General features: G+C 45.3%; 1 protein-coding gene across 2 annotated transcripts in view; it reads right to left on the reverse strand.

Moving 5' to 3' along the window:
• Positions 1-25,973, reverse strand: part of LOC129821073 (unconventional myosin-XVI-like) — a 221,471-nt gene that overhangs the window by 100,173 nt on the left and 95,325 nt on the right. For both annotated transcript variants that reach the window (XM_055878332.1, XM_055878333.1), the window contains exons 5-6: positions 12,673-12,781; positions 3,202-3,332 (exon numbers count right to left, since the gene is read on the reverse strand). In XM_055878332.1, the coding sequence (XP_055734307.1) occupies positions 3,202-3,332; positions 12,673-12,781 (240 nt within the window). The remainder of the gene's footprint in view (positions 1-3,201; positions 3,333-12,672; positions 12,782-25,973) is intronic.

Consider the following 25,973-nt stretch of genomic DNA (forward strand, 5'->3'; position numbering starts at 1 on the left):
TCCACACAACCGTGGCAGTCAGACCTGAGCTCTGACCATTAACCTAAAAAACCTGAATATAATGTTCCGAAAAAATGTCCGGAAATAAGGATGACAAATATAAATTCTATTTGGACACAGTTCTATTAGAACACACCAAAAACCACACATATCTAGGACTAAATATCAGCAACACAGGTATCTTTCACATGGCTGTGAATGAGCTGAGAGACAAAGCAAGAAGAAGATTCTATGCCATTAAAAGGACCATTAAAATCGAAAATCCAATTAGAATCTGGCTCAACATTTTCCAATCGATTATAGAACCAATTGCTCTATATAGCAGTGAAGTATGGGATCCACTCTCTAATAATGAATTCACCAAATGGGACAAACATCCAATCGAAATACTGCATGCAGAGTTTTGCAAGACTGTATTGCAAGTGCAAAGAAAAACTCCAAATAACACATGTAGAGCAGAATTGGGCCAATAACCCCTCCTCATTCGAATAGAAAAAAGAGCCATCAAATTTTACAAACATCTTAAAACAAGTGACCCCAAAACATCCCATCACACAGCTCTACAATGTCAAGAGATGAAACCAGAGAAGAGTCCCCTCAGCCAGCCTGTTCTGAGGCTCAGTTCACAAACCCAAACCAACCCCATAGAGCCTCAGGACAGCACTCAGAAAATCTGGCCCAACCAAATCATCACAAAACAAAAACAAAAATAGATCACCTATTGGAAAGACACAACAAAAAATCTAAGTAAACTTCAATGCTATTTGGCTCTAAACAGACAGTACTAGGTGGCAGACAATCTGACCACTGTGAATGGTAGAAAACTGAGGAAAACATTGACTAGGTACAGACTCAGTGAGCACAGTCTGGCTATAGAGACCGGTCGTCAAAGACAAACCTGGCTGCCCAGAGAGGACAGGCTGTGCTCACTCTACTCCAGGGGAGAGGTAGAGACAGAGCTGCATTTCCTATTACACTGTGACAAATACTTAGACAGAAGATAATATTTCTTTCCCAAAATTATAATTCAATACAAAGAATTTGAAACTATAAAAGATGAAGAAAAAATCTAATATTTTATTGGGTAAAAAGCCAAAATGTGCAGTTTTGGCAGCCAAATATGTGGCCTCCTGTCACAACCTGAGGGACAGCCAGTGAAAAGTGCAATGTAATGTCGATAATATTTCCCATCTTGTTTTGTTTTGTTTTTCATACCATGTAATGTGTCTTCTCAGTCATGTTGAGACTGGTCTACTACTGTTGCTTTAATTGTATTGTTGTTCTGATTAATATTGTTGTTGTAGTTATTGTTAAGGGTAATCCCATGTCCACTACTACTATTATTATTGCTGTTGGTCCCACCATTTATTTATATATAAATATATATATATTTTATATATAAATATATATATTTGTTTATATGTATACTTTGACAATGTAAGTAATAATGAACTTGCCATGTCAATAAAGTCAATTGAATTGAATTGAGTGACAGAGAGAGAGATAAAGAGAGAGAGAGAGAGAGAAAGAGACATAGAGAGAGAGACAGAGAGAGAGAGACACATATATATATAGTATATCACAAAAGTGAGTACACCCCTCACATTTTTGTAAATATTTGAGTATATCTTTTAATGTGACAACACTGAAGAAATGACACTTTGCTACAATGTAAAGTAGTGAGTGTACAGCTTGTATAACAGTGTAAATTTGCTGTCCCCTCAAAATAACTCAACACACAGCCATTAATGTCTAAACCGCTGGCAACAAAAGTGAGTACACCCCTAAGTGAAAATTGGCCATTTTCCCTCCCTGGTGTCATGTGACTCGTTAGTGTTACAAGGTCTCAGGTGTGAATGGGGAGCAGGTGTGTTAAATTTGGTGTCATCGCTCTCACAGTCCCTCATACTGACTGGTCACTGGAAGTTCAACATGGCACCTCATGGCAAAGAACTCTCTGAGGATCTGAATAAAATAATTGTTGCTCTACATAAAGATGGCCTGGGCTATAAGAAGATTGCCAAGACCCTGAAACTGAGCTGCAGCACGGTGGCCAAGACCATACAGCGGTTTAACTGGACAGGTTCCACTCAGAACAGGCCTCGCCATGGTCGACCGAAGAAGTTGAGTGCACGTGCTCAGCGTCATATCCAGAGGTTGTCTTTGGGAAATAGACGTATGAGTGCTGCCAACATTGCTGCAGATGTTGAAGGGGTGGGGGGTCAGCCTGTCAGTGCTCAGACCATACGCCGTACACTGCATCAAATTGGTCTGCATGGCTGTCGTCCCAGAAGGAAGCCTCTTTTAAAAATGATGCACAAGAAAGCTGAAGACAAGCAGACTAAGGACATGGATTACTGGAACCATGTCCTGTGGTCTGATGAGACCAAGATTAACTTATTTGGTTCAGATGATGTCAAGCGTGTTTGGCGGCAACCAGGTGAGGAGTACAAAGACAAGTGTGTCTTGCCTACAGTCAAGCATGGTGGTGGGAGTGTCATGGTCTGGGGCTGCATGAGTGCTGCCGGCACTGGGGAGCTACAGTTCATTGAGGGAACCATGAATGCCAACATGTACTGTGACATACTGAAGCAGAGCATGATCCCCTCCCTTCGGAGACTGGGCCGCAGGGCAGTATTCCAACATGATAACGACCCCAAACACACCTCCAAGACGACCACTGCCTTGCTAAAGAAGCTGAGGGTAAAGGTGATGGACTGGCCAAGCATGTCTCCAGACCTAAACCCTATTGAGCATCTGTGGGGCATCCTCAAATGGGGTTAAGGGTTAAGGCAGTGCTGGAAAATGTTGGTGGCCACACAAAATATTGACACTTTGGGCCCAATTTGGACATTTTCACTTAGGGGTGTACTCACTTTTGTTGCCAGCGGTTTAGACATTAATGGCTGTGTGTTTATTTTGAGGGGACAGCAAATTTACACTGTTATACAAGCAGTACACTCACTACTTTACATTGTAGCAAAGTGTCATTTCTTCAGTGTTGTCACATGAAAAGATATACTCAAATATTTACAAAAATGTGAGGGGTGTACTCACTTTTGTGATATACTATATATATTTATAGAGAGAGAGAAAGAGAGCCATAGAAAGAGAGAGAGAGAGAATAGGGAGAGAGCGAAAGAGAGAGAGAGAGAGAGTGAGAGAGAAAGAGATAATAGAGGAGAACAGGTAGGTACTCACCAGAGTGACCCCGTCATCGTTCCGTAGGTTGAGACTGCCCCTGCTGGAGACCAGCTGTCTAACATCAGACAACATGGTGCTGGGCCTCTGGGTACGCATGGTGTGCATGGACGGCACATCTACACCTGGAACTACACATCAACACACACATCTTAGTACAGCAAACACACACCCCATGCACACACACACACTGTGACACTTTACAGAATGCATTAGAACTAAATAAAAGACATTGGATGGAAATGCGCTTTTTTGCGGAAATGCCTTTTTGAAAGTGAACTTTCTTGTGCCTTAATAACAAACTCTTAATCTGTAAATATTAATAAAATGTGAAATCCCAAAGCTGTTTAGACACTGAGAAAATACTGAATCTTGCCTAGCCATGATTGGTTGAGATAATCAGGTGGCTGGGACATTCATGAGAAAGAGTGTTCATTCAGTCACAAGGCACATCCTGCTCTCTGCAACCACGGACATTTCAAAGATCCATTGAATTTACTCATATTTTCATCATGGACTACATGCAAAGTGTAGCTACAGCTTACTACATAACATAGCCATGTTACTATGGCAACAAAGACTTCTAGAGTGTGACATGGTAGTGTGCCACAGCGGGAAGAGGAGAGAGAGGCGTGGGCATGAGGGGATAGAGATCAGCTATAGGGGGTTTGGGATGAGGGGAGGGGCCATGATGGCATGGGGGAGCAAGGGACACTCCAGACAGGTCACAGGCAGGTGGGGCTGAGATGCAGGTGTGTGTGTGTGTGTGTGTGTGTGTGTGTGTGTGTGTGTGTGTGTGTGTGTGTGTGTGTGTGTGTGTGTGTGTGTGTGTGTGTGTGTGTGTGTGTGTGTGTGTGTGTGTGTGTGTGTGTGTGTGTGTAGAGTGATATCTGAGGTGACTTCTGCAGTCCCATCTGTCATGTGACTAAAGACGGATGAGCTTGGGGGATCGTTCACTCTCTCTCTCTCTCTCTCTCTCTCTCTCTCTCTCTCTCTCTCTCTCTCTCTCTCTCTCTCTCTCTCTCTCTCTCTCTCTCTCTCTCTCTCTCTCTGTATTTCAGTCTCTACTCCAATCGGGGCTGTCATCTCTCCTCTTTTCTCTTTGTCATTTCTGTCTCATCTCGTTCTCTCTCCCATCTCTGATGACCTTCTTCATTCCTCGCTGGAGTGAGGTACTCTACTGTCAGTCAGCCTGAGGGAGAACTTAACCTTCACACCCACACCGGTCCCCCCACACACCGGCAGACACACACCCACACCGGCCCCCACACACCGGCCCACACACACCCACACCGGTCCCCCCACACACCGGCCCACACACACCCACACTGGCCCCCACACACCGGCACACACACCGGCACACACACACACACACACACACACACACACACACACACACACACACACACACACACACACACACACACACACACACACACACACACACACACACACACACACACACACACACACACACACGCCTCACAGGATGAGTGATGACCGTAGGTCTTTGGGAAATGTAAAGTGGGTCAGAATCAGAAGTCAGAGGAAGTTAACTGAAAGGACAGATACATGAATATCAGAGCGTACTGTAAGCTCATATCACATTTATACTGTGGCATCTGCAAAAGAAAGTTAGCAACAGTATCTTGACAAGATGACGAGTGCCTTAAAAAAATAAGCACAAATGACAGTTGCACATTGTCGGACATGAGTATGCATGGTGAGTCTGAGGGTGGGACTGAGGGAGAGCGGGAGAGTGGAGAGTGTGAGAGTGGAGAGAGGGAGAGAGGAGAGTGGAGAAAGGAAGAGTGGTGAGAGGGAGGGTGGAGAAAGGAAGAGTGAAGAGAAAGAGAGTGGAGAAAGTAAGAGTGGAGAAAGGGAGAGAAGAGAGTGGAGAAAGTAAGAGTGGAGAAAGGGAGAGAGGAGAGTGGAGAAAGTAAGAGTGAGTGGCGAGAGTGGAGAGAGTGAGAGTGGAAAGTGGAGAAAGGCGAGATGGGAGTGTAGAGAGTGAGAGTGGAGAGAGTGAGAGTGGAGAGAGTGAGAGTGGCAAAAGGAAGATAGGAGAGAGGGAGAGTGGAGAGAAGGAGAGTGGCTAGAGTGGAGAGCAGAGAGGGGGGGAGTGGAGAGAGGGAGAAAGGAGAGTGGAGAAAGGATGAGTGGAGAAATGGAGAGAGGAGAGTAGAGAGGGAGAGAGGAAAGAGGGAGAGTGGAAAGAAAGAGACAAGGCGAGTGGAGAGAGGGAGTTGGGGGTATAGGAGGAAATCTCCAACTTGTTCTCACTGTCTCACGTCAAAATTAGACGTTTATCCATGTTTCTCAAACATCACATTTCGAAGTTGTTGCAAACATTGCATTTCGAAGCGTTTAAGGTTGAGTTGAGACATTAACTACACATTTTTTCAGTTAGGGTTTGGGATAGGCAAAAAAAACAACAACACAAAAACAACTTCCTATTGCTGGATTCGAACTTGCAACCTTTGGAATCAGAGGCAGATGCTTATGCTTATGCCCATCCACCATCACCAACCAGAACACCCTAGCAAAACCAAGACCTGTTAGAAGGTAACAGCGCTCTCTGTTGCCCCTAGTGGCCGGTTTCCACATCATCTCCATGTGTCCTCAGACATGGACTTGTATCCCAAGTGACCTGCCTAGAACTCTCCCCCACACAGTAATAATAAATCACCATACGCCTGATGCTACCCCAGGGATGGAGGGAGAGGTGAGGATGGTATGTGGTCCACACTCTGTCAGGCTGTCATCCCCCTCTCTCTGTCTATCCATCTATTCGTGCTCTGTATTGATGGAGGGGCTAAGTGGCTTTTACTCTGAGGCAGATGGATGGTGTCTGTACAGGACCAACAGTGGTCCTGCTAACACATTAGCATGTTAGGGCCTCCAACACCCTGCCAGGGAGCTGGACCATAACCATCAGTCTGAGCTCAGTTAGATATGGACACAGTGTGCTGGATTAGCTGTGCTGGGCTGGTTTGGATTGGACTGACTGGGATAGGCTGGATAGGGCTGAATAGGGCTGGATATGGCTGGGCTAGGTTGGGCTGGGCTCGCCTTGGCTGGGCTGGACTAAGTTGTGCTGGGACCAATAGGGCTGGATAGGGCTAGACAGGGCTGGGCTCGATAGCCTGGGCTGGATTGGACACCCCCCCCACACACAAACCCACATACAGTATAAAGACCTTTTCCTCTGTCAATACATCAGCCAACCGTCCATGGGAACATTCCTTCTCATTAAGTCTGTCTCCTCATCTCATGTTAAAATTGCATGTGGACACAATTAAGACATTATCTCATGAATGAGAAATGAACCATTATATTTCAGTAATTTTCCCTCTTCAGTTCCTTTTCTATTCAGTCTCTTTCTTTAATTGCCATGATAAGATGCAAATGAGCACTACAGCAGGCAGTAAATTTGCACACAGAAATGTTATATGGACTACAACAAAATATCTCACTGCTGAAATAATAGGTCCTCATCAGAGTCATTGTGTGGGGGTGGAAACTTAGCAAAGATTGAAAAAAATACTATTCACTGGAGGAAAGATGGCTGTCCGCTCCTAAGGACTGTGGGCTCTTGTCCTCTGTGGACGACGTGAGTAAGACATTTAAGCGTGTTAACCCTCGCAAGGCTGCCGGTATCATGGTATCACTAGCCGCGACCTCAGAGCATGCTGGCTGGAGTGTTCACGGACATATTCAATCTCTCCCTATCTCAGTCTGCTGTCCCCACTTGCTGCAAAATGTCCACTATAGTTCCTGTATCCAAGAGAGCAAAGGTAACTGAACTAAATGACTATCGCCCCATAGCACTCACTTCTGCCATCATGAAGTGCTTTGAGGGGCAAGTTAAGGATCATATCACCTCCACCTTACATGACACCCTAGACCCTCTTCAATTTGCATACCGCCCCAATAGATCCACAGATGATGCAATCACCATCGCACTGCACGCTGCCCTATCCCATCTGGACAAGAGGAATACCTATGTAAGAATGATGTTCATTGACTATGGCTCAGCATTCAACACCATAGTACCCTCCAAGCTCATCATTAAGCTCGGGGCCCTGGGTCTGAACCCCACGCTGTGCAACTGCTCCTGGACTTCCTGACGGTCCACCCCAGGTGGTGAAGATAGGAAACAACACGCTCCACTGATCCTCAACACAGGGGCCCACAAGGGTGTGTTCTCAGCCCCCTCCTGTACTCCCTGATTACCAGTGACTGCATGGCCACGCACCAACTCAATCCTCAAGTTTGCAGACAACACAACAGTAGTAAGCCTGATTATCAACAATGACGAGACCGAATACAGGGGGGAGGTGAGGTCCCTGGCGGAGCGGTGCCAGGAAAATAACCTCTCCCTCAATGTCGACAAAATGAAGGAGCTGATCGTGGACTTCAGGAAAAAACAGAGAGAGCACGCCCCTATACACATTGATGGACCGCAGTGGAGAAGGTGAAAAGCTTCAAGTTCCTCGGCGTACACATCACTGACGATCTGAAATGGTCCACCCACACAGACTCTTCGACCTCAGGAGGCTGAATAAATTTGTCTAGGCCCCTAAGACCCTCACAAACTTTTACAGATGTACAATTGAGAGCATCCTGTCAGGCTGTATCACAACCTGGTACGGCAACTGCACTTCCCGTAACCACAGGGCTCTCCAGAGGGTGGTGCGGTCTACCCAACGCGTCACTGGGGCACACTGCCTGCCCTCCAGGACACCTACAGCACCCGATGTCACAGGAAGGCCAAAAAGATCATCAAGGACATCAACCACCCGAGCCACGGCCTGTTCACCCACAATAATCCAGAAGGCGAGTTCAGTAGAGGTGCATCAAAGCTAGGACCGAGAGACTGAAAAACAGCTTCTATCTCAAGGCCATCCAAGTTAAACAGCAATCACTAGCCGGCTACCACCAGGTTACTCAACCCTGCACCTTAGAGGCTGCTGCACTACAGTGCCTTCGGAAGTACTCAGACTCTTTCCACATTGTTTTTACTGTTACAACCTTATTCTAAAATGCATTTAAAAAAACAATTATCATCATGGAGAATACGTCATGACAAAATAAAAAACTGGATTTTAGAACTTTTTGCATTGAAGGTCCCCAAGAACACAGTGGCCTCCAACATTCTTAAATGGAAGAAATTTGGAACCACCAAGACTCTTCCTAGAGCTGGCCAACCGGCCAAACTGAGCAATCGGGGGAGAAGGGCCTAGGTCAGGGAACCTGATGGTCACTTTGACAGAGCTCTAGAGTTCCTCTGTGTAGATGGGAAAACCTTCCAGAAGAACAACCATCTCTGCAGCACTCCACCAATCAGGCCTTTATGTTAGAGTGGCCAGACGGAAGCCACTACTCAGTAAAAGACACATGACAGCCAGCTTGGAGTTTGCCAAAAGGCACCTAAAGACTCTCAGACCATGAGAAAAAAAGAGTCTCTGGTCTGATGAAACCAAAATGAAACCAAAAACCTCTTTGGCCTGAGTACCAAGCGTCACATCCGGAGGAAACCTGGCACCATCCCTACGGTGAAACATGCTGGTGGCAGCATCATGCTGTGGGGATGTTTTTCAGTGGCAGGGACTGGGAGACTAGTCAGGATCGAGGCAAAGATCAAAGTACATTAGAGATCCTTAATGAAAACCTGCTCCAGAGCTCTCAGGACCTCAGACTGGGGCAATGGTTCACCTTCCAACAGGACAACGACCCCAAGCACACAGCCAAGACAACGAAGGAGTGGCTTTGGGACAAGTCGCTTGTCACGCCCTGACCATAGAGAGCCCTCGTAATAGGTCAGTGCGTGACTAGGGGGGTTTCTAGGTATTATATTTCTATGTTGGTGTGTGTGTATGGTTCCCAATTGGAGGCAGCTGATAATCGTTACCTCTAGCTGGGGATCATACTTAGTGTGTCTTTTTTCCCACCTGCTATGGGGGATATTATTTTGTATGAGTGCCTATGTGCGCTACGTATTTCACTATCGTTATATCTTTGTTGTTTTGGAAGTTTCACTATCATTAAAATGTGGAACTCTACTCACGCTGCGCCTTGGTCCAATTATTCGTGGCCTAGACAGAGCCCGGACTTGAACCAGATCGAACATCTCTGGAGAGACCTAAAAATAGCTGTGCAGCAATGCTCCCCATCCAACCTGACTAAATTTGAGAGGATCTGAAGAGAGGAATGGGAGAAAGTCCCCAAATACAGGTGTGCCAAGCTTGTAGCGTCATACCCAAGAAGACTCGAGGCTGTAATCGCTGCCAAAGGTGCTTCAACAAAGTATTGAGTAAACGGTCTGAATGCTTATGTAAATGTAACATTTCTGTTTTAAATTTTTTTTGGAAATTTCCTGGCCATCGACCCAAAATATCGCTATTTTGTTCCCCAAGCCACTTAGTTATGGCAAGGTGCTCCATCATATGGGAAAAGGCATTGTTCGTCACCAAACTGTTCCTGGATGGTTGGGAGAAGATGTTCTTGGAGGATTTGTTGGTACCATTCTTTATCCTGTTTGGGCTGCAAGCTGAATATTGAAAAAACTGGAAAATATGTGCACATTTTCAAACGGCCTCCTAAGAAACTTTTTATTTTACAATATGCATATATTTACTACTGTTGGATAGATAACAGTCTATAGTTTCTAAAAAGGTTTGAATTGTTTCTCTAAGTTGAACAGAAATATTTTTACAGCCATTTTCCCAGCCGAATTGAGATTTCCAAAATGCGATGTGTCCCTTTAAGACCTTGTCTATAAAAGGTCATTACACTTAGGACCGTAGAAACACGTCACACGCCTTCATCAGGCTGTAATGCGGAAGTGAGAATTGAAAGCAGTCGAATATCTCGTCCATGGACTGAATACCACACCTTCTTGTAAGACCTGCGCAGTTAAAAAAAAATTCCGGGCGCGAAGCATAATTTGGTCTCGGCTTCTTGAAGAAGGTCGATAACGGTGAATATGATCTCTGACTGCGATATTATTTGATACATGTCACAAAATCATCCTAAAGTATGTTTTTTCAATATACTTTAATTATATTATTGCAATTTATTCTGGACTTTAGACGTGATGTTTTGGAAGAATTTTTTGAAGAAGAAGAGGTTAGCGCCGCAATGCTATTGTGCTTGCTAACCAAAGAGGGAAATAGTTCGTTCTGGAACCCAACTAAAGACTCTACTGAACATTGGACCCCGTTACAACATTCTGATGGAATATCAACAAAGATAAGGACCCAATTTGGGATGCTTTTTCATATATCTGTCGAACTGTGCTATGCTAACTCTGCTAACTGTGCTAGGCTAGCGCTTGACTTATGCTAGTGCTGCCTTATGCTAGCTTATGTTGTTAGCTAATATAACGATATATTGTGTTTTCGCTGTAAAACACTTCAAAAATCGGAAATATTGGCTTTATTCACACGATATCTGTCTTTCATTAGCTATCCACCATATGTTTTTCTGAAATGTTTTATGAGGTGTAATTAGTAGTCGACGTTGGTGTATGTATTTTCTCTGGCTACTCCCGTCTGGATTCAGGCTGTAGCTATGTGGTAGCATTTATGGTAGCATCAATGTAAAACTGATTTATAGCTAAAATATGCACTTTTTATGAACAAAACATAGATTTATTGTGTAACATGTTATATGACTGTCATCTGAGGTAGTTTTTTCTGGGTTCTTTAGGTTGGTTTTAGTTTATTTCGGTTGGCTTGTGCATGCTACTTGAATCATAATTCATACATCATAATCATATTCATACGTGTCTGTCCACTTTTGTATTTGGTGGTGAGCTAACATAAATATATGTGGTGTTTTCTCTGTAAAACATTAAAAAAATCGGACATGTTGGCTGGATTGACAAGATGTTTATCTTTCAAATGCTGTATTGGACTTGTTAATGTGTGAAAGTTAAATATTTTAAAAAAATAGATTTTGAATTTCGCGCCCTGCAGCTGTTGTCATTTTCGTTCCGATTTCAGGCTTGCACCCCAAACAGGTTATTCATGGCTGTGTTCTTAGGCAAAATTGTGAGTGAGCCCACTCCCTTGGCTGAGAAGCAACCCCACACATGAATGGTCTCAGGATGCTTTACTGTTGGCATGACACAGGACTGATGGTAGCGCTCACCTTGTCTTCTCCGGACAAGCTTTTTTTCCGGATGCCCCAAACAATCGGTAAGGGGATTCATCAGAGAAAATGACTTTACCCCAGTCCTCAGCAGTCCAATGCCTATACCTTTTGCAGAATATCAGTCTGTCCCTGATGTTTTTCCTGGAGAGAAGTGGCTTCTTTGCTGCCCTTCTTGACACCAGGCCATCCTCCAAAAGTCTTTGCCTCACTGTGCGTACAGATGCACTCACACCTGCCTGCTGCCATTCCTGAGCAAGCTCTGTACTGGTGGTGCCCCGATCCCGCAGCTGAATCAACTTTAGGAGACGGTCCTGGCGCTTGCTGAACTTTCTTGGGCGCCATGAAGCCTTCTTCACAACAATTGAACCGCTCTCCTTGAAGTTCTTGATGTTCCGATAAATGGTTGATTTAGGTGCAATCTTACTGGCAGCAATATCCTTGCCTGTGAAACCCTTTTTGGGCAAAGCAATGATGACGGCACGTGTTTCCTTGCAGGTAACCATGGTTGACAGAGGAAGAACAATGATTCCAAGAACCACCCTCCTTTTGAAGCTTCCAGTCTGTTATTCGAACTCAATCAGCATGACAGAGTGATCTCCAGCCTTGCCCTCGTCAACACTCACACCTGTGTTAACGAGAGAATCACTGATATGATGTCAGCTGGTCCTTTTGTGGCAAGGCTGAAATGCAGTGGAAATGTTTTTGGGGGATTCAGTTCATTAGCATGGCAAAGAGGGACTTTGCAAATAATTGCAGTTTTTCTGATCACTCTTCATAACATTCTGGAGTATATGCAAATTGCCATCACACAAACTGAGGCAGCAGACTTTGTGAAAATGTATAGTTTTGTCATTCTCAAAACTTTTGGCCACGACTGTACATACTGTATTCTACTGAATTTTAGTTAATAATACCACTCCGACAACGCTTGTCCTAATATTTATGTATTTCTTAATTCTATTATTTTACCTTTAGATTTGTGTGTATAGTTGTGAATTGTTCGATACTACTGCACTGTTGAAGCTAGGAAGACAAGCATTTCGCTACACCCGCATGTGTATGTGACCAATAACATTTGATTTGATTTATATGAACATTTATGCAAAATAAACAATAGGGCTACACCACAACAACCCAACAATACATAACAGAACACTACACAACACTACAAAACAGAAATCAACACAACACAACAATAGAACACTACACACACAACACAGCAATACAGCAACACAACACAACAACAAAACACAACAACATAACACTACACACACAACACAATAGTAAATCCTGTAAGGAGTGTTGTGTTACCGTTTTCCTCCAGGTGTTTTCGGATGATGTAGCTGGTCTCAGTTCCCTCGGTGGTGTAGTCCAGTGGAATGTTCCCGTTCACATCCTGCAGTAGAACATTCACCCCAGCCTTCCAAAACACCCGGATCGTTCGGAACCCACCATAGAACGAGGAGGGAGAGAAAGCAGAAGAGAGAGACACAAATAAGTTGAGTGGTTTCTCAGGTCATCCATAAGAGGGGGATCGATGATAAAGTACACACAATTATCAGGCCCTCCCAGCAGTGTGTACCTGAGGAGAACCACAAGGACATAAACACTCAATGGAGGTAATGAATCAACTCATTAAATCTGGGACTGTGAGGGCCGTGTGCACAACTCTGCCTTTTACTGTTCCCTCAATTCAATGTTTCTATTCAAGGGCTTTATTGGCATGGGAAACACATGATAACATTGCCAAAGCAAGTGAAATAGATAATAAACAAAAGTGAAATAACAATGAAAATTAACAGTAAACATTACACTCACAAAAGTTCCAAAATAATAAAGGCATTTCAAACGTCATATTATGTATATATACACTGTTGTAACGATGTGCAAATAGTTAAAGTACAACATTGAAAATAAATAAACATAAATATGGGTTGTATTTACAATGGTGTTTGTTCTTCACTGGTTGACCTTTTCTTGTGGCAACAGGTCCCACATCTTGCTGCTGTGATGTCACACAGGTTTTTCACCCAGCAGATATGAGAGTTGTTCAAAATTGGGTTTGTTTTCGAATTCTTTGTGGATCTGTGTAATCTGAGGGAAATATGTGTCTCTAATATGGTCATACATTTGGTAGGAGGTTAGGAAGTGCAGCTCAGTTTCCACCTCATTTTATGGACAGTGTGCACACAGCCTGTCTTCTCTTGAGAGCCAGGTCTGCCTACAGCGGCTTTTCTCAATAGCAAGGCTATGCTCACTGAGTCTGTACATAGACAAAGCTTTCGTTGACTTTGGGTCAGTCACAGTGGTCAGGTATTCTGCCACTGTGTACTCTCTGTTTAGGGCAAAATAGCCTTCTAGTTTGCTCTCTTTTGGAATTAATTATTTCCAATGTGTTAATAATTATCTTTTTGTTTTCTTATGATTTGGTTGGGTCTTGTAGTGTTGCTGTCCTGGGGCTCTGTGGGGTCTGTTTGTGTTTGTGAACAGAGCCACAGGACCAGCTTGCTCATCTCCATGTTCATCTCTCTGTAGGTTTTGGCTTTGTTAAGGAAGGTTTGGGAATCACTTCTTTTTAGGTGGTTGTAGAATTTAAAGCTCATTTCTGGATTTTGGTAATTAGCGGGTATCGGCCTAATTCTGCTCTGCATGCATTATTTGGTGTTTTACGTTAAACACGGAGGACATTTTTGCAGAATTCTGACTGCAAAGTCTCAATATGGTGTTTTTCCCATTTTGTGAATTCTTGGTTGGGGAGCGGACCCCAGACCTTACAACCATAAATGACAACGGGTTCAATAACTGATTCAAGTATTTTTAGCCAGATCCTAATTGGTACGTCGAATTTTATGTTCCTTTTGATGGCATAGAAGGCTCTTGCCTTGGCACTGTGGCGCTGATGTTTAGGCCAAGGTATGTATAGTTTTTTGTGTGCTCTAGGGCAATGTTGTCTAGATAAAATTTGTATTTGTGGTCCTGGCGACTGGACCTTTTTTGGAACATCATTATTTTTGTCAAACTGAGATTTACAGTCAGGGCCCAGGTCTGGCAGAATCTGTGCAGAATATATAATAGGTGCTGCTGTAGGCCCTCCTTGGTTGGTGACAGAAGCACCAGATCATCAGTAAACAGGAGACATTTGACTTGTATTTTGTCCTGTAGTTCATTCAATGTAACTGGAGAATCCAGTGGGTTCTGGTAGTCTTTAATAGTTGATTCTAAGATTTGTATTTGATCATGTATATGTTTTTGCTGTTTGTTCTTTGTTATAGGGCCAAAAAGATTGGAGAAGTGGGTTATCCATACAACTCCATTTTGGATAGATAATTCTTCATGTTGTTGTTTGTTTAGTTTCCCAGAAGTGGTTAGAGTCTATGGATTCTTCAATTACATTGAGCTGATTTCTGATGTGCTGTTCCTTCTTTTTCCGTAATGTATTTCTGTATTGTTCTAGTGATTCAGCATAGTGAAGGGGTAGACTCAGGTTTTCTATGTCTCTTTGTTTTTGGTTGGATAGATTTCTCAATTTCTTTTTTAGGTTTTTGCATTCTTCATCAAACCATTTGTCATTGTTGTTACTTTTCTTCGGTTTCTGTTCATTTCTTTTCTATTTGATAAGGAAGCTGAAAGGTCTAATATACTGTTAAGTTTACACCTTCACTATTACAGTGGAACCTTTTGTCCAGGAAGTTTATTGTTCCATAATTGTTGGCTAATTGTTTTTTGGTGGGTTTCCACTCTACATTCCTTCCATCTATAGCATTTCTTAAAATGATTCATTTCCTTTGGTTTTGATGCCTCATGATTGAGTACTGCTCTGTTCAAGTAGATTTTGCTGTGATCTAATAGGGGTGTCAGTGAACGCTCCCCTCGAAGCCTACCAATGACTATGTACATACCCATCGTCCGATAGAGCTGCAGGAGTTGTGGCCCATTTTTGTTGGTTATGTTGTTGTAGGTGTGCCTAGGGGGGCATATGGGTGACACGTTCCTGACCTGTTTTCTGTTATTTTTGTACGTGTTTAGTTGGTCAGGACGTGAGTTGGGGTGGGCATTCTATGTTTTGTGTTTCTATGTTTAGGTTGTTTGTAATTAGCCTTATATGGTTCTCAATCAGGGACAGGTGTTTGACGTTTTCCTCTAATTGAGAACCATATAAAGGTAGGCTGTTCACACTGTTTGTTCGTGGGTGGTTGTCTTCTGTGTCTGTGTATGTTGCACCACACGGGACTGTTTCGGTTTGTTCGTTCGTTTCATGTAGTCTGTTCCTGTTCGTTAGTTCTTCGTGTCTTTATGTAAGTTCCATGTTCAGGTTTCGTCTACGTCGTTTTCTTATTTTGTAGTTTGTTGAAGTGTTTTCGGTTTTCGTCTGTTCTTTAATAAACTTCATTATGTCCAAATATCACGCTGCACTTTGGTCCAATCCCCAGGAGCGGTGGTATGAGGAGGCAGCAAGGAGACGTGGCTGGAAGCCTGTGAGTAAACCCCAAAAATGTATTGGGTGGGGGCTAAGAGGGAGAGTGGCGAAGTCAGGTAGGAGACCTGCGCCCACTCCCTGTACTTACCGTGGAGAGCCCACTCCCTGTACTTACCGTGGAGAGCGAGAGTACGGGCAGACACCGTGTTACGCAGTAGAGCGCATGGTGTCTCCTGTACGTGTGCACAGCCCGGTGCAGTACATACCAGCTCCTCGTATCGGCCGGGCCAGATTGAGCATTGAGCCAAGTGCCATGAAGCCGGCTCTACACATCTGGCCACCAGTGCGTCTCCTCGGGCCGGCTTACATGGCACCAGCCTTACACATGGTGTCCCCGGTTTGCCTACATAGCCCGGTGCGGGTTATTCCACCTCCCCGCACTGGTCGGGCGACGGGGAGCATACAACCAGGTAAGGTTGGGCAGGCTCGGTGCTCAAGGGAGCCAGTACGCCTGCACGGTCCGGTATTTCCGGCGCCACCTCCCCGCTCCAGGCCAGTACCACCAGTGCCTACACCACACACCAGGCTTCCAGTGCGTCTCCAGAGCCCTGTTCCTCCTCCACACACTCTCCCTGTGGTGCGTGTCTCCAGCCCAGTGCCTCCAGTTCCGGCACCACGCATCAAGCCTCATGTGCGTCTCCAGAGCCCTGTACGCACTGTTCCTTCTCCCCGTACTCGCCCTGATGTGCGTGCCCTCAGCCCGGTACCAACAGTGCCGGTACCACGCACCAGGCCTATAGTACGCTTTGAGAGTCCAGTGTGCCCTGTTGTTGTTCCACGCACTGGCCTGAAGGTGCGTAGCTTTAGCCCGGTACCTCCAGTTCCGGCACCACGCACCAGGCCTACAGTGCGTTTCAGCTGGCCAGAGTCTGCCGTCTGCCCAACGGCGCCTGAACTGCCCGTCTGCCCAACAGCGCCTGAACTGCCCGTCTGCCCAACGCCGTCTGAACTGTCCGTCTGCCCAACGCCGTCTGAACTGTCCGTCTACCAAGCGCCGCATGAACTGCCCGTCTGTACTGAGCCTTCAAAGCCGCCCGTCTGTACTGAGCCTGCAAAGCCGCCCGTCTGCCATGAGCCTTCAGAGCCGTCCGCCAGACAGGAGCCGCTAGAGCCTTCCGCCAGACAGGAACCGCTAGAGCCTTCCGCCAGACAGGAGCCGCTAGAGCCTTCCGCCAGACAGGAGCAACCAAAGCCTTCCGCCAGAGGAGCAGCCAGAGCCTTCCGCCAGACAGGATCAGCCAGAGCCTCCCGCCAGACAGGATCAGCCAGAGCCTTCCGCCAGACAGGATCAGCCAGAGCCTTCCGCCAGACAGGATCAGCCAGAGCCGTCAGCGAGCCATGACCAGCCAGTGCCGTCAGCGAGCCAGGACCAGCCAGAGCCGTCAGCGAGCCATGACCAGCCAGAGCCGTCAGCGAGCCATGACCAGCCAGAGCCGTCATCCAGCCATGACCAGCCAGGGCCGTCATCCAGCCATGACCAGCCAGGGCCGTCATCCAGCCATGACCAGCCAGAGCCGTCATCCAGCCATGACCAGCCAGAGCCGTCATCCAGCCATGACCAGCCAGAGCCGTCATCCAGCCATGACCAGCCAGAGCCGTCATCCAGCCATGACCAGCCAAGGCCGTCATCCAGCCATGACCAGCCAGAGCCGTCATCCAGCCAGGATCCGCCAGAGCCAGCCAGCCAGGATCCGCCATAGCCAGCCAGCCAGGATCCGCCATCCAGTCCGGTGCTGCCGTCCCTCAGTCCGGTGCTGCCGTCCCTCAGTCCGGAGCTGCCGTCCCTCAGTCCGGAGCTGCCCCTTATCCCGGTGCTGCTCCTTATCCCGGTGATGCCCCTTAATTTAGGTGGGGTTATTTGGAGGGTGGTCATTGAGGGGGGGAATACGGAAGCAGGGAGTGATTATGGTGGGATGGGGACCACGCCCAGAGCCTGAGCCGCCACCATGGACAGATGCCCACCCAGACCCTCCCCTAGACTTTTGGTGGTGCGTCCGGAGTTTTCACCTTGAGGGGGGGTTCTGTCACGTTCCTGACCTGTGTTCTGTTATTTTTGTATGTGTTTAGTTGGTCAGGACGTGAGTTGGGGTGGGCATTCTATGTTTTGTGTTTCTATGTTTAGGTTGTTTGTAATTAGCCTTATATGGTTCTCAATCAGGGACAGGTGTTTGACGTTTTCCTCTGAGAACCATATAAAGGTAGGCTGTTCACACTGTTTGTTTGTGGGTGGTTGTCTTCTGTGTCTGTGTATGTTGCACCACACGGGACTGTTTCGGTTTGTTCGTTCGTTTGATGTAATCTGTTCCTGTTCGTGAGTTCTTTGTGTCTTTATGTAAGTTCCATGTTCAGGTTTCGTCTACGTCGTTTTCTTATTTTGTAGTTTGTTGAAGTGTTTTCCGTTTTCGTCTGTTCTTTAATAAACTTCATTATGTCCAAATATCACGCTGCACTTTGGTCCAATCCCTACTCCTCTTCTTCCGAAGAGGAGGAGGACATCCGTTACAATGGGGGAGGGAATGCTTTCACCTACAGGCAGGTGTTTGTCCCCCTGTGTGCTGAGGGTGTCAGGTTCTTGTCTGTTTCTTGCATTTAGGTCGCCACAGACTAGTACATGTCCCTGGGCTTGGAAAGGATTGATTTCCCCCTCCAGGATGGAAGTTTGATCTGAGCGGGCCTAAATGGGGTGTGGGCATAGTTGACATGGGAGGGTGTTGATTGGTTGGGGTGGGGGTGTGGATGTGGATGTGGCTGGTGGTGCTGTGGTCTTGAGGTGGGTCTTCTCGGCGTGGGTCCTCTATGTGTAGGTCCAGGGGGAGAGTGTCTTGCTAGTATGGGTGGGGTGTCTATTGATCTGTTGCTCCTGTGTGAAGTGTTGGGGCAGACCGTTGAGGGCGATGTCCTTTAGGGTCCGGGTGAAGGTGGTCACTGCTGCCTTGTAGAGGTAGACTTGGTCGTAAAGGCTGTTCAAGTCCAGGGTGGAGTGGTGGGCCAGGAAAACCTCTGGTTTTGAGACACATTCACGGGAAATACTTGCGTTTACCCGCTGTATGGTAGCAGGGTGGAAGTCTTTTCGTGGTAGCAGGGTGGAGATAACCACTTGCGCGTTGGGGAAAGTAGAAGAGGCTTTTTCAATCCCTCCCTTGAGTGATGTGGCCACCATTTCCTGCTGTGCTCTCGGGTCCTTGTGGCTGTGTGTATTATTATGTGGCTGGGTGACCCTAGTTGGTCCTCAGACAGAAGGTCTAGGGTGCGCTGGGCGTTTGGACACCAGAGTTGATACACTCTGTGTTTGGGAAAAAGTACATTTTCTTGTATATAAGGAGTACAATCTGTGTCTTGTGTATGTCCTCAGTGGGTGTGTGTGTGTGGGGGGGAGGGGGGGGGGGGGTTGTCAGGAGGGCAATCAGTGGGGGGAGGGGGTGCTCAGAGGGGGTGAGATCCCCTAGGCTTGGGGTTCTTCAGTTGTCTGCTGTGATGTCAACACTATGGTCAGGGTCTGGTGTGGACTGTTCTGTTGTGGGGTCAACACTACGGTCAGGGTCTGGTGTGGACTGCTCTGCTGTGGTGTCAACGCTATGGTCAGGGTCTGGTGTGGACTGTTCTGCTGTGATGTCAACACTATGGTCAGGGTCTGGTGTGTACTGTTCTGCTGTGGTGTCAACACTATGGTCAGGGTCTGTTGTGACTGTTCTGCTGTGATGTCAACACTATGGTCAGGGTCTGGTGTGGACTGTTCTGCTGTGATGTCAACACTATGGTCAGGGTCTGGTGTGGACTGTTCTGCTGTGGTGTCGACGCTATGGTCAGGGTCTGGTGTGGACTGTTCTGCTGTGGTGTCAACACTATGGTCAGGGTCTGGTGTGGACTGTTCTGCTGTGGTGTCAACACTATGGTCAGGGTCTGGTGTGGACTGTTCTGCTGTGATGTCAACACTATGGTCAGGGTCTGGTGTGGACTGTTCTGCTGTGGTGTCAACACTATGGTCAGGGTCTGGTGTGGACTGTTCTGCTGTGATGTCAACACTATGGTCAGGGTCTGGTGTGGACTGTTCTGCTGTGATGTCAACACTATGGTCAGGGTCTGGTGTGGACTGTTCTGTTGTGATGTCAACACTATGGTCAGGGTCTGGTGTGGACTGTTCTGCTGTGATGTCAACACTATGGTCAGGGTCTGGTGTGGACTGTTCTGCTGTGGTGTCAACACTATAGTCAGGGTCTGGTGTGGACTGTTCTGCTGTGATGTCAACACTATGGTCAGGGTCTGGTGTGGACTGTTCTGCTGTGGTGTCATCACTATGGTCAGGGTCTGGTGTGGACTGTTCTGCTGTGGTGTCAACACTATGGTCACGGTCTGGTGTGGACTGTCCTGTTGTGGTGTCGAGACTTTTGTCGGGAGCTGAGGTGGGCTGTTCTGCTGGCTTCTCTGCAGGGGTGGCCACCTCTCTAATGGGCTGTTCTCTGTCACACGCCATCTCTCTCTCTCTCTCTCTCTCTCTCTCTCTCTCTCTCTCTCTTTCCCTCTGTCTCTTTATCGCTATCAATATCCCCTTTTCCCTCTCTATAACTTACTTAAAGTGGAACTAACAGCGTTTTAGCAACATGAAATCTCATTCAAATCTGTTCATCTACAGTCCCTGGAATAATATGACACTTCTTTTATTTTACATTTGCTGACAAGGAAACACTTAGATTTGGTCATTTTCACGTTTTTATAAATTCTTAGAATGTTTGGGAATGATGTATAGTAAGGCATTTCTGAAAATTCTTTAGCAATATAGAGTGGGAAAGCGGCTGTGTGTTTGGACAACTAAAAGACACTGCTGTAAATAAAACCTAACACAAATATCTGGCTCATCTAGGACCGGAGTCTATGCAGATCGGTGCACCACAGCCAATCAGAGCTATAGTAGGCCTTGATGCAAATAAGCCATTTGCCACATGGGCCTGCCATAATTCACTTTGAACTGGACTAGCTATGTGTTTACAGGCAGTCGATCATTAGAACACATTCGCCAAAAGCCACAAAATTCACCTGAATGGAATTCTGAAAATATGTAAATACCACGGGAGTCCTCTTACATTTGGGAACTTTACAGTCCTATTGATCAAACAACCATGAACAGGTAGGCTCTCTCTCCCTCAGTTATGCACATCAACAACAACAAGATCAACAACTAATGCTAGCCAGAGCGAGATGAGCTAAACATTAGATAAACCCTCTCAAACTTGTTTTGCTAGTTGGCCGTCAAAATTGCACTGATAAACGATGGGGAATAATAGCCTGCTCGTACTTCTGCAGCTTGCCTGTCAATGCTTGCTTGTCCCAACCCACACTTTGACAACTGAATGGGAACTTGCCTGCCTGCCAGCCCATTTGATCAACGGCAGATACATTTAATTGATAACTAGTGTCACGCCCTGGCCTTAGTTATCTTTGTTTTCTTTATTATTTTAGGTCAGAATGTGACATGGGGGATGTTTGTGTGTTTTTGTCTCGTATAGGGTGTTTGTATTTTATAGTTTTTTTCTAGATTTCATGGGGTTGTGTTCAGTGTAGGTGTTTAGGTATGTCTATGGTTGCCTGAGTGGTTCTCAATTAGAGACAGCTGTCATTAGTTGTCTCTGATTGAGAGCCATATTTAGGCAGCCATAGGCATTAGGTAGGTTGTGGGTAATTGTCTATGTTTGACGTTTTGTAGCGTCACTGTCGTTTGTTGTTTTGTCTAGTTTGTGTTAGTTTCATCTTCAAATAAAGTGAAGATGTATTTATATCACGCTGCGCCTTGGTCCTCTCTTTCACCTAAAGACGATTGGGACATCTAGTTCATAAATTGCCGCCAGTGTGTCAGAGTGCACTCTGGGTCGTTCGTAAATTCAGAGCGCTGAAAGATAATTGGTTTGTAAATTCAGAGAGTTTCGCTCTCCTAGCACATACTGCACGATTGACCCTGGATGCTCTGGCCGAGGAGTGGGGTTGATCCGTGTGTTCCTCAACGGCAGTAAAGTACACAAGCTAACTGGCTAAAGTTGGCTTGCTACTTCCAGACACAAATGGGAGAACACCTCACTCTAACCATTTCACTCGCCTTAGCAGAGCTGGTTAGGCTGTTTACATTTTATCATGACTCGTATTTCCCCCTACATTTACTAACACAGGTCAGTAAATAAGCGGGTGCTGCACGTTTGTAAATTCATAAACTATTCTGCGCTCTGCTCTGTCACACTCAGATGAGAGTAATCGGAGTAGGTAGCCAGAGTGTATTTATGAAGGCAAGAGATATGCTAACAGGATAACAGTTGTTCAAGTTCAGCATAGCTAGGTAGCAAAAATACTTTTTTTTACACCTGCATTTAGCTGTACCACCAAAAAAGGATGAGGGGGGAAAAGTCGATCACTCACCTACTCCTCCAATGACATGACATCCTCCCAGAAGCTACAGTAGCTAGCTAACATTAGGGTCCAGGTTTTTTGGCTTGCTTAATAAAGAGGTACATGATAGGCTAGCCTATTAGCCACATTATGACTTGTGATCATTGCCCTAGCTAGTTTGATTGTATTGACATTCCCAGCCATAGTTACATTCATCTGTTTTTGTCCAAAAGATTGAGGCATTGAAACTGAAAGAGGGCATCCCTAATGTGAGGAGGCAGCAAACAATGTACCAGTCTATGATTTACATCCTAAATGCTTATTTTTTGGACTACCAAGAAATGTATTGGTGAATTATATTAGCTAATCATGCTTTGAACTGCATCATTCTAGTCTGCCAATAATGCCTGTACGTGATGGAATTGTTAGTCAAGTGGAACCTATTTTTAAAACCTCTTATAAAGTTGGTTTTGTAGCATAAACTGGGAATTTGATATTTTTTTACTGATATTATGATTGTCTGTTTGTTTCATATTTGCTAAGTAGTTAAAGCACTGTCAGCTCACCTTTAAGCTAACACATTTCCTTTCAAGTCGCCATTGTCAGTCCTTCCCCATACCATTGTCAGTCCTTCCCCTTCCCCTGTTTGTTGTTTGCCTAAACAATACAATATGTTGCAGTGTAACGATTGTGGCTGGGCTGGGGCAGATAAGAGGGACAGGGGTCTTTAAGTGAGGCCTTATTGAATATTTACTGCTAATAGAATTCTAACAACCATGTTAGGACAGAACATGAGATTAATGGGCTAGTTCTCAGGCAGACAGAGAGAAGTGGAGTGTGTGTGTAGAGGGGGTTGGAGACGGTTTTACCTAATATAGAGAATGGAGGAAGAGGAATAACTAGACGATGGACATAGGCTAGAGAGTGACTTACAAATACTGAACCCAAAACCCCAAAATCTGCAGTTGTCAACGTCGTGTGTATAGGTGGCAGGGAAGTCAGGCGCAGGAGAGTAAATTAAGTGTAGATGGAGACTTTTAATCAATGTCCATGACATGCTCCCAAACACGAGAAATATACATACATAAAATAAAAATTGGGTTCGAGGACCCGTCGCGCACCTATACACCAATCAAACAACACTTGACAATAAACAATCTCTGACAAACACATGAAGGGAAACAGAGGGTTAAATACACAACAGGTAATGAATGGGATTGACAACAGGTGTGTGGGAAGACAAGACAAAACCAATGGAAAATGAAAAATGGATCGATGATGGCTAGAAGGCCGGTGAAGTCGACCGCCGAACACCGCCCGGACAAGGAGAGGCAACGACTTCGGTAGAAGTCGTGACAGCAGTCCAAACCCTTATATCTCAGAGCCCTGGACCGTTAAATGCAAACCACAAACACCTGGAACTTAAACATCATGCAATTCATCAAAACAAATCTCTAAACACTAGGGAAAGCTAATGCAAATCTCTAAACACTAGGGAAAGCTAATGCAAATCTCTAAACACTAGGGAAAGCTAATGCAAATCACTTAACACTAGGGAAAGCTAATGCAAATCTCTAAACACCAGGGAAAGCTAATGCAAATCTCTAAACACTAGGGAAAGCTAATGCAAATCTCTAAACACTAGGGAAAGCTAATGCAAATCTCTAAACACTAGGGAAAGCTAATGCAAATCTCTAAACACTAGGGAAAGCTAATGCAAATCTCTAAACACTAGGGAAAGCTAATGCAAATCTCTAAACACTAGGGAAAGCTAATGCAAATCTCTAAACACTAGGGAAAGCTAATGCAAATCTCTAAACACTAGGGAAAGCTAATGCAAATCTCTAAACACCAGGGAAAGCTAATGCAAATCTCTAAACACCAGGGAAAGCTAATGCAAATCTCTAAACACTAGGGAAAGCTAATGCAAATCTCTAAACACTAGGGAAAGCTATTGCAAATCTCTAAACACTAGGGAAAGCTAATGCAAATCTCTAAACACTAGGGAAAGCTAATGCAAATCTCTAAACACTAGGGAAAGCTAATGCAAATCTCTAAACACTAGGGAAAGCTAATGCAAATCTCTAAACAGTAGGGAAAGCTAATGCAAATCTCTAAACACTAGGGAAAGCAAATGCAAATCTCTAAACACTAGGGAAAGCTAATGCAAATCTCTAAACACTAGGGAAAGCTAATGCAAATCTCTAAACACTAGGGAAAGCTAATGCAAATCTCTAAACACTAGGGAAAGCTAATGCATCTAATGGATCAACCAGGCAAAGCGTCAATACAGGACTAAGATTGAATCCTACTACACCGGCTCCAATGCTTGTTGGACGTGGCTGGGCATGAAACTATTATGGACTACAAAGGGAAGCACAGTCGCGAGCTGCCCAGTGACATGAACCTACCAGACGAGCTAAATAACTTCGATGCTCGCTTTGAGGCAAGCAACACAGAAGCATGTATGACAGCATCATCCGTTCCGGACGACTGTGTGATCACGCTCTCCGTAGCCGATGTGAGTAAGACCTTAAAACAGGTCAACATTCACAAGGCCGCAGGGCCAGACGGATTACCAGGACGTGTACTCCAAGCATGTGCTGACCAACTGGCAAGTGTCTTCAATTACATTTTCAACCTCTGCCTGTCCGAGTCTGTAATACCAACATGTTTCAAGCAGACCACCATAGTCCCTGTGCCCAAGAACACTAAGGTAACCTGTCTGAATGACTACCGACCCATAGCATTCACGTCTGTAGCCAGGAAGTGCTTTGAAAGGCTGTTCATGGCTCACATTAATACCATTATCCCAGAAACCCTAGACTGACTATAATTTGCATACCTCCCCAACTAACCACAAATGATGCAGTCTCTATTGCACTCCACACTGCCCTTTCTCACCTGGGCCAAAAGGAACACCTACATGAGAATGCTATTCACTGACTACAGCTCAGCGTTCAACACCATAGTGCCCTCAATTGTACAACTGAATGCCTTCAACTGAAATGTGTCTTCCGACTAAACACCTCCCTCTGCAACTGGAACCAAGTCTAGGTCCAAAAGGCTTTTTAATAACAGCTCCTACCACCAAGACATAAGACTCCAGAACAGCTAATCAAATGGCCACCCGGACTATTTGCACCCCACCCCCATTTTTATGCTGCTGCTACTCTCTGTTTATTATACATGCATAGTCACTTTAGCTCTACTTACATGTACATATTACCTTAATTACCTCGACTAACCTGTGCCCCGCACATTGACTCTGTACCAGTACCCCCTGTATATAGCCTCCACATTGACTCTGTACCAGTACCGCCTGTATATAGCCTCCACATTGACTCTGTACCAGTACCCCCTGTATATAGCCTCCACATTGACTCTGTACCAGTACCGCCTGTATATAGTCTCCACATTGACTCTGTACTAGTACCCCCTGTATATTGCCTCCACATTGACTCTGTACCGTAACACCCTGTATATAGCCTCCACATTGACTCTGACCGTAATACCCTGTATATAGCCTCCACATTGACTCTGTACCGTAATACCCTGTATATAGCCTCCACATTGACTCTGTACCGTAATACTCTGTATATATCTTCCACATTGACTCTGTACCGTAATACCCTGTATATAGCTTCCACATTGACTCTGTACCGTAATACCCTGTATATAGCCTCGCTACTGTTATTTTATTGTTGCTCCTTAATTATATCTTATTTCTCTATTTTTCTTCTTTATTTTATTTATTTATTTATTT

This window comes from Salvelinus fontinalis, chromosome 23 (genome assembly GCF_029448725.1).
Source record: "Salvelinus fontinalis isolate EN_2023a chromosome 23, ASM2944872v1, whole genome shotgun sequence".
Taxonomy (NCBI): domain Eukaryota; kingdom Metazoa; phylum Chordata; class Actinopteri; order Salmoniformes; family Salmonidae; genus Salvelinus; species Salvelinus fontinalis.